The sequence below is a fragment of the Cygnus atratus genome, chromosome 1 (assembly GCF_013377495.2).
Source record: "Cygnus atratus isolate AKBS03 ecotype Queensland, Australia chromosome 1, CAtr_DNAZoo_HiC_assembly, whole genome shotgun sequence".
Taxonomy (NCBI): domain Eukaryota; kingdom Metazoa; phylum Chordata; class Aves; order Anseriformes; family Anatidae; genus Cygnus; species Cygnus atratus.
The window spans coordinates 100375421-100384491 of record NC_066362.1 but is presented as its reverse complement, the minus strand read 5'-3'; the positions used below and the strand labels follow the sequence as shown (position 1 = coordinate 100384491).

General features: G+C 52.1%; 1 protein-coding gene across 1 annotated transcript; it reads right to left on the bottom strand.

The window, feature by feature from the left end:
• Nucleotides 1–134: 134 nt before the first annotated feature.
• On the bottom strand, nucleotides 135–2775 carry LOC118260972 (protein Wnt-4-like). The gene is made up of 5 exons (XM_035571584.1): nucleotides 2711–2775; nucleotides 2126–2364; nucleotides 1275–1406; nucleotides 967–1109; nucleotides 135–602 (listed from the first exon to the last, which is right to left on the bottom strand). The coding sequence occupies exons 1-5, from the start codon at nucleotides 2773–2775 to the stop codon at nucleotides 135–137; spliced, it is 1047 nt and encodes a 348-aa protein (XP_035427477.1).
• Nucleotides 2776–9071: the final 6296 nt, after the last annotated feature.

The window sequence follows — 9071 nt, the reverse complement described above, 5'->3', positions numbered from 1 at the left end:
ACTGCAAAAATCCTGATGAGACTGGGGAGAAAGAGCCAGACAGGTTTCCCCACACCCACCCTGCTCCCCCCCCACCCTGCAGGCCTCTCCCTGGGCCGTCTTCTGCTCAGTCCCCGACCACCCCCAGTGCCCCCTCAGCGGCAGCTGTGCACCTCCACCCGGTGGTGGCACTGCTTGCACTTGACGGAGCAGCACCACCGAAACTTGCAGCTGCACCGCTCCACCACCTCGGCCTGTGTGGTGTGGAAGCCCCTGCCGCAGCACAGGAGCTCACAGCCATCCATGGCCGGAGATGTCCGGTTGCACTGGCGGCCAGAGGTACCGAAGACCCCATGCTGGGGGTCCCGGTCACAGAAGTCTGGGCTGGCCAAGAGGTAGACCAGGTCGTGAGCTGTGTAGGGCTTGAAGCGAGAGCTCTTGGGCACCAGCAGCTTGCGGGAACCGACCCGCTGTGGGTGAACCTCAGTCGCCCCCTCAAACTTCTCCTTCAGGACGTTGCCCACCTTGCGGAAGGGGGGCATGACCCTCCAGCATGTACGCACCTCGCAGGAGCCTGACACGCCGTGGCACTTGCACTCCACCTTCATGTGAGCCAGGAGTGCCTGGGGAGCAGAAGGTGTCTGCCAGCCAGATCTGGGACATGATGTGGGGCACCTGCCTCATGCCGGTGAGCCCCAGGCAGCTGTCATTCGCTCACAGCCTTCCCATATGGGGCCTGATTGGGGCCTTCAGGAAGGGGTGTTCAGCTAGAGGGCAGGATCAACCAGAGGGATGGGAAGGGAAGGGGAGAAAGAGGGAGGCAAGGCAAGGCAAGGCAAAGCAGGGCAGCAGGACACAGACCTGCTCTGTGAGCTCGTGGCTGCCCTGAACTGCTACTCTGGATAAGGGGCTGGAGAGAGCTCTGCCCAGCCAAGGAGAAAGCCCCAGAAGCTCGGCTTGCTTCCCAGCTCTTGTTCCTACCCTTACCTTCCTCCCCGCCTTGTTATTGTGCAGGTTCATGAGAGCTCGGCTGGAAGAGATGCCGCGGCTCCTCTCGGGATTGTCTACAAAGGCTTGAGAAAAGGCAATCCCATATGACAGGTTATCAGAGCAGCCTGACCACTGGAAACCTGCAGAGGGAAAGCAGGTGTGAGATAAAAAGTAAGAGGTCCTGGGAGGAGCTCCAGAAGTGCTGAGGGCTGTGAAGCAAAAGGAGGTCTCTTCCCCTGGTGAGGGCCTGCCCCATGGATCTCATCCTCTGTCACCTCAGCTCTGCTCTCGGCCTCTTCCATTACCTTCAGGGCTGACTCCTCGGATTTTGCGGTCGCAGCCACACTTCTCCAGCTCCCCACGGCTGCAAGCACGAGTCACGGCAAAGGCAACACCCGCAGAGGAGATGGCATGGATGAAGGCAGATTCACGTGTGCCTGCAGTGGGGTGAGAAATGGCACTGGTCTGCTGAGCTCAGTGCTCTCCTTCTTGGAGAGGGGGAAGGAATTGGTGAGATGCAGAAGGGGAGGGAGGCTGTTATTGCATGCAGGATCAATACATTCAGATGAAGACTGCTTAGGAGAAATCACCATCAGGACGTTCACCCGGTGCTGTGGTTCCTGAGGCCTGAAGCCAGCCTGCAGCACCTCCAGCTCCTGGGCCTCATGTCCCATTGATGGAGAGAAGTCAGCAGCCATGCTGCCCAGAGGCAATTGAAAGGGGAGCCTGGGGGTGAGAAGCCACAGAAACCCTGTTTATTGCTCCCTGTATGTGTCCTCCTGTGCAAGCATGTGCAAAACCTGTGCAGATTGGTTTTGGAGACATAGGCAGATCCTTTTTCCCGGGCCTGAAACAAAAAGGGACTGTGACCTTGAAGCAAAAGGCTTGATTTGACCTGATATTCCTGGGGGCTGGGCTGGTGGCAGGGGTTAGGGGCAAGATCTGCCAGTCTGCAGAGCTGATACCCAGCATGGTCCAGATGGGACCTAAAAGCCAGGACTGGCCAAATGATGAAATTTAGGTAGAATATTAATATTTGCAAAAAATGCCTTGTCAGCAGCTATGTTAGCATGTGAAGGAAGCCACACCAAGGGGACCCACTGCATATTGAAGGGACCCCATGCCAATCCTGCCAGCTCTGCCTGCCCCTGCTGACCTTGGATGGCGACTTTGCCGAAGACTTGCAGCTCCTGCAGGGTGGAGCAGTTCCACCGGCGAGAGTGAAACTGGTACTGGCACTCCTCTACAGCCAGCTCCGCTCCTCGCTTCACCGCCTCCATGGCTTCCACCTGCCGACGGCAAACTCGCACCTGCTCTTCCACCAGCCCCGTCAGACCTGCACAGACACCAGGGTCCCTGAGGGCCCCCCGCAGGGATGTCTGCTTGGCCAGGTGCCTGTAAGGCAGAAGAGAGTCCCAGTCGTAGGTGGGCTAGAGACAGGGTCATGCCTGCAGAGGATTAGCCCTTTATAGCTCTATTTTAGAGGAAAAATGGGCAGGGAAGGGGATGTGCACCCTCTTCTCTGTGGCAAATTGGACATTTTTGCTCCCCTGCCTGCATCTCTTCCATGTCACTGCCTCTCTCCCTTTGTGCTCACAGAGATGCTCCTTCTCAAACGCTGCATTTGGGTTGCCGAGGTTCTTTCTCCCACCCCTTTCTCACAGATCTGCCCATTTTCTTCGCAAACAGCACCTCCCCAGGTGACTTTTCAACCTATATAGTATGTGTAAAGTATACTTACAGCCAAGTCACAGCAAGGACATCCTGCATCAGGATCAGCACCGTGCACAGCCACACCATCTCCATCCCGTCCTTGGCCTAACTCCACCTTCAGCCACAAAGCAGCAGCCACCCAAATCCCTGCCAGTGACCTCCTGCTGCCTGTGCCAGGCAGCAGCGCTCACAGCAGCTCCAGCACAGCCCTGCACAGAGAAGAGGTAGCCCCTGTCCCAGGCAACAACCATGGGCTACCCTGCTGTGCCTGTCAGCGTCAGAGACCCGATGGCCCACAGAAACCTGCTGGATGGAGCACGTTCATGCAGTGGTATCCCCTACAGCTCCGGCAGTGTTGTGAGAGAGCTCTGAACTAGGGCTCTGAGGTGGGCACCCATCACAGGTAGCTCACGTGGCTGGGGATGGCATCAGTGCCTGAGCCCTGGTCTTTGATGTCCTGTAAGCGGGTGATCTGGTCGTCTTCCTCCGTAGACAAGTCACTTCATCAGCAGGAAGCAGCCCGAGATCCCGTTGGCAGCACACAGAGCTCTCCATGCAAGAAAAGCATCGCAGCTCTCAGGCAGCTGTTGCTAGACACATGAGCTCGTCACCGCATCGTCATCAAGTCCTGGGGAACCAGAGGCTTTCCCTGCTGCGCCAGTCCATGGGGGCAGAGAGGGGAAGACCTGCTGCCTGCCTTTTCCCCAGCCGCTGTCCTTGGTGAGGCTCCCTCATCTGCCTCCTCCAGGCTGGACATTCTTCTTCCCTACCCTGCAGCCCACATAGCTACAGCAAACAGACACAGCCCGGCAGCTTCTCGGCTCTCTTAACTCTTTCCCTGGCAGGTCTCCCTTCTATACCCCCTTCCCCCCATGTCAGGACTCCCTTCAGCCCTGACTTCCCCCATGGCAGAAGGGACTCTGCCCTTCTCCCAGGAGGGCGTAACATGGTGGCTGCTCCTCTTCTCAGAGGGCGATGTGAGTTGCATGAAACATCCTGAGAGCAAAGGCTGCTGTTCCCTCTCTGGGCCTGGGAAGTACCGTCTGCTGTCTCTACAAGGTGATAATCTTCACTCAGCCCTGAGGTTTCTGCTTTTCTTCTCTGAATCATTCAAAGAGCGAAACACTGTGGCTCTGGCCTTGTTACGGTTCTTCCACCTCTTCTGTGTGCCTGCGTGCAGGTTAACACCTTTGCTGTGCTTGTCTACATCTGCCTGCACAACAAGGTCTCAAAAGCGTTGGGGTTTATCAGCCTTCCTCCCAAACCCGAGCAACTGCTTTGCTGCAGCAGGCTTTCCATTTCTCTGCTTGTCTTCCCAGCTCCCAGCTCTGCTTTGGTCCTTGCTCCTGCTTTCTGGAGCCGGTGCTCTGCGGCGGTGGGCATGTTGGGATCTGCAGCAGCACCAGGGTGTAGCCTCCAGCACACACCCCAGCAATCTGGTCTTACCTGCTGGCCGCTCAGGCAGCAGTGAGGAGCGCTGGGGGCTGCACTGCTTGTCCCTGCAAGCTGAACCTCCGAGGGGCAGCAGCTGAGGGGCATGAGCCCACCTGGCAGGGAGTTGTTTGTAGGCTTTTGAGACCCAACGAGGTGAGTGAACCTGGGGAGCGATGTGTGAGGGATGCAGTGGGGTGGCACAGACACGCACGGCAGCTCTTCTGACATGAGGTAAAGGCAGGGCTGCCAAGCTATGGCGGGGAGGTGTGGGGAAGGCAGCGAGAGGCTCAGGGGAGGGGAAAGGCCGCACAGAGGGTACTAGGGATTCTTTTTGCAAAGGGTGAAGCCCCCGCTCCTCAATATATTTGCAAGTCTTTCATGGTACAAGAGACTTGGCAGGAACTGGGGAAAAAAAAAAAAAGAAAAAAAAGAAAAAAAATCACAAAGAGCCGTGAGAACAAAGATCCCAGCAACTAGGAAGTGACAAAGGGGGACTGGTTAAAAGAGAGAGGCACTGAAGCAAAGCAGAGTGAAATCAGCGGTTTGGGTGCTATTGTACCCTCCAAGGATTTACGAGCAGCAGGAAGATATATCCCTCATCGTGTCACTCCCTGAATGAAGCAGAACAAGGGACACAGGGAGTGAGAAAGTCAAACATAAGCCGTGACAGCCAGCAGGCGGAGGAGCTGGGAGCCCGTGAGCAGGGCACCTTCATCTGGGGCAGAAGGCAGCAGCTCTCCTGGTGAAGGATGACAGTCGGGATAGGAGCATTCCCATGATCCCTGCCTTCTTCCAGGTATGCTGGGACCACCGAGCAGAAACAGGACCTCAGGAAGCAGCAGAGTGCCAGATGGGCTCTGCAGAAGGGCAGACCCCCTCCCAGCTCTGCCTGGCAATGCTACGTCTCCTAGCACCATGCCTCTAACAACAGGGATGACACTCGTGGCAAACGTGCCTTTGCCTACCGCAGGCACTGACACCCCGTCAAGAGCTCGGTTATTTGGGGTCCCTGACGCTTGCCAGCAGTGTGAAGCTGGGCCCCTGGGCAGGGCATCTGCCCCAGAGTGCCCCCTGATGGGACCATCAGGATGCCCAGCCACTGTGCTCTCTGGTGATTAAAACCTTTGTGTGCACGCACTAGCTCTCACTTCCCATATTTCACTTCTAACTTCTGTCTGGCAATATCGTGGGGAAGGGGAGGTTTTAATTTTCCCCGTGGAAAATTCAGCCGTGGGGGTGGCTGCGTTATCGTGGGGGCAAAGATGAACAAATATTTGGCACTGCGACTGAGGGCATGCCTCCTCTGTTTCTCGTGCACCTGAGTATTGCGTCTTTCACAATTGCATTCGCTCTCATAGAATGTGTTTTAGCTTATCAGCTTCAAATAGCAAAGTTCATGCTTTGTGGCCAGTGCATCAGGAAGTGAGAAAGGAGGGGACATGAACTGCAGCTTGACAGATATAGAACCAGCCACGGTGGTGGGGACGGACGTGATTTGGATAAGCAAGTAGACAGAGAGCCTGCTTGGTTCTGTTGTAATTCAAGCCACTGCAGCCCTGGTGAATGAACTGAAATCTCTGCAGTGAGCGGACAGCAAGCTCTCAGGCACCCTCAGCTCTTCACCAGCAGAGAGGTAAGTGAGACAGAAGCAGCTCACAAGCGGGATGGCCTGGGAGCGTTGGGCATGTGCTACCACAACTGATCATAGGGCACCATGGAACCACCTAATGCCTCTTCAGTCACCCACTGAATCGAGAATTGCGTGGCAAATCTCAGTGTGCATTCAAACACGGGCTTTCTTTGGGGTCCTGTGATACTAGGAGTGTCAGCAGCTTGCAGAGCTTGCTTGACATGGTGCCCACAGTGGAAGTCCTCTTCCATGGGGCCCTTACGAGGTGAGGGTGGGTGATACCTCTAGACAGCGGGCAGTACCAGTGTGATCAGACCTTGTGAGTTATATACAGAGGTTTGCGCCCTGATGCCATGCACCTCATTAAAAACAACACATCCCGAGTCCCGAGCCTTAGCTTTCATGGTTCTAATTACCACAATAATCTAATTTCATGTTTAGAAAAAAAGGTGAAAAGTGGGGTTTAAATATCACCTCTGTTGAGTAAAAATTAACCACGTTTACACAAAAAAAAAAAAAAGTAACTTCAATTTCTAAAACAAAACTGAGTGTTTTGCTGTTTTTTTATTTTGAGGTCTGGCACACTCCTTGTTATTTCCTCTTGGTGTCAGATCTACTAAGCCAGCTTGTGCAGGTTGTGTTCTCATTGGCACTGCTCTGCTCATTTGCTACCTGATGCTGTGCTTTCTTCCTGCATCTACAGGCAACCCCAGAGTGCACTAGAGATTAAATAACAAGTCACTCTCAGAAACACTTACTCTGTGGCATGCTTGGCAAGACTTTTCTAGCTCTCTTTTTTTTTTTTTCATCTCATTTCCCTGCCCCATGCATAACTCTACTCTGCTCTCATAAGTATGGAGGACTGCATCCAGCTCTGGGGTCCCCAACGTAAGAAGTACATGGATCTGTTAGACTGAGTCCAGACGAGAGCCACAAAGGTGATCAGAGGGCTGGAGCACCTCTCCTATGAAGAGAGGCTGAGACAGTCAGGGTTGTTCAGACTGGAGAAGACAAGGCTCAAGGGAGACTTTACTGCAGCCTTTCAAAATATAAAGGGGGGGGTTATGAGAAAGACAGACTTTTTACCAGGGCTTGTAGTGATAGGACAAGGAGCAACAGTTTTAAATTGAAAGAGGGTGAATTTAGATTGGATATAAAGATGTAACTTTTCATGATGAGGGTGGCAATACGCTGGGACAGGTTGTCCAAAGAGGTTGTGGATGCCCCATCCCTGGGCAGGTTGGATGAGGCTTTGAGCAACCTGGTGTAGTGGAAGGTGTCCCTGCCCATGGCAGGGGGATTAGACTAGATGATCTCTTGAAGTCTCTTCATACCTAAACCATTCTATGATAAACCTGTGTCCCACTATGCTGTGGTCATTCATAATTTTTGTGGTGCTAGGCAGCAGTGGCTCAGGTAAGGTATTATGAGAAGATTCTTAAGACTAGGCAGAGAGATCTCAACTCATCTCATATCTCATCGCATCGCATCGCATCGCATCGCATCCCAAGGCCTGCCTGTTTCAGCCCCTGTAAGGAAGTACAGCTATGGTTTCCCACCCTCCAAAATGAAAAGTCCCACAGGTTTGGCATGTCCTGTGGGATCTGCTTGCCTAGCAGCTCTTTTTCTGCCTCTGATGAGAAGTGCTCACCTTGGGCCTGACCTGTGGCTTGTCCACTTCTGGTGCCATGAGGCCATCAGGAACACCCCATACCAGCCATGGCCCTTGTGCAGCTTCCTAAGCACTTGGAGGAGGCACGTGGCTGGCTGTAGTCCATGCAGGGTGGTCACAAGAGAGTGTATGTGGGAGGGGAGTGTGACGTTCTCTTTAACTAGTTTTCAGGTTGTTTACCAGCATCGTGTTCTTCTCTTCCCTCACACATCATCAGCAGTCAACATTGCCTCCATTTCACACCTCTACCAGCACGTCTTCCTCCCTTCCCACTGCCTTCCCTTCGTTTTAGTTTCCTCATCTCTTTCTCCCTTGCAGAATTTGCTTAGAGTGTGTGTACATGCACACGTCCATGTTGCTCCTCCTGTCCCCTTCCCGGAGCAAGAACACCAGCAACAAATTCAATTTCTGCCTGAAACTATGACAGGAAGAGGTATCTGCTTTGGTGGCATCTGCAGTTTGAATTACTCTTTTCTGTCTCCACTGGGGAAAAGGCCTTTAAGGGTTCGTACTGATCTACACTGAAAGGTAAAAAGATGCTTACTCCTCCTCATGGGCCACTTAAAGTCAGTTGCCAAATAGGAAGTTCCTTCAGGATTTCAAGACAGCATCTCATCACAAGGAGTATTATTTCTGTAGAAGAACATTGGAGTCAAAATATCTATTTGGTTGCTCTTCTTCTATTGCTAGTTCAAGTTGTGGTACCATTCCCTGTGTATACACAGCTGATGACTTGAGATCTCTCAGCAGCTTTTTTGTAGAGCTTGAGGTTCTTTTGGAAATAGCCACAATGAATGCTGCCTGTGGCTTTTGAACATTAACTGACATGGATAACTGAACCAGTTTCAGCCCTTCTGCCTCCCTGCTACCAGCCTGCTTTATCAGGAGATTTCCTCGTCAGCGATGAGCAGTCAAAACTGTACCTTCAGAGCTCTGCAGAGAAGTGCTCTGCTCCCACAGCTTCCTCTTTCCAAAGACCATGTACATACACATCTTAAGTTGGGTCTCTGACATCTTGATTACAGTATCTATTACACCAGATTTGAGACTATCACCTTGTTTTTAATAACGCCATCATTAGTCTCTAGTAAAGCTCAGCTCAAGGATTCTTGCTTCTGTGTTTCCATCCACCCACAAAAAAGAAACCCATTCATCTGAAAAAAAATAAATAAATTTATTTTTCACTCTCAGTGATCTTTGCTACCAGTTCAGAATTCTGTTATCTGGTGTCTCAGAGGCTTAAGGGCTAATACATAAGGAAAGACCACTCAGAAAAAGGAAAAGGTGAAGGTGAGTAGAAAATTACACAGATTTATTGCCCCGGTGTTCATGTCAGGAAAGACTGGAAGATTTCCACAGCAGAAACAATCTTTAAGGGGAAATTCATCAAAGGACTGTCTCTGATGAAAATGCTGTTATGAAGGGTTATAAAGCAGCAAGATTAAGTAAGCACTTATTAAATCTCTGGCTCTTATCCCAGTGGTCCTAAAACAACTTAAGTATGAAAGAAGTGACTATCTGTGGTGCTCACTAACAGACACAATTTGAGGAAAGGCTTTTGGGAGATTTTACACCAGGGAGCCTGATATCTGTGCTGAACACAGTTAGTAGAAGCAATAGAAAAAGGGGAAAAAAATCAATTGGCATGCAGTC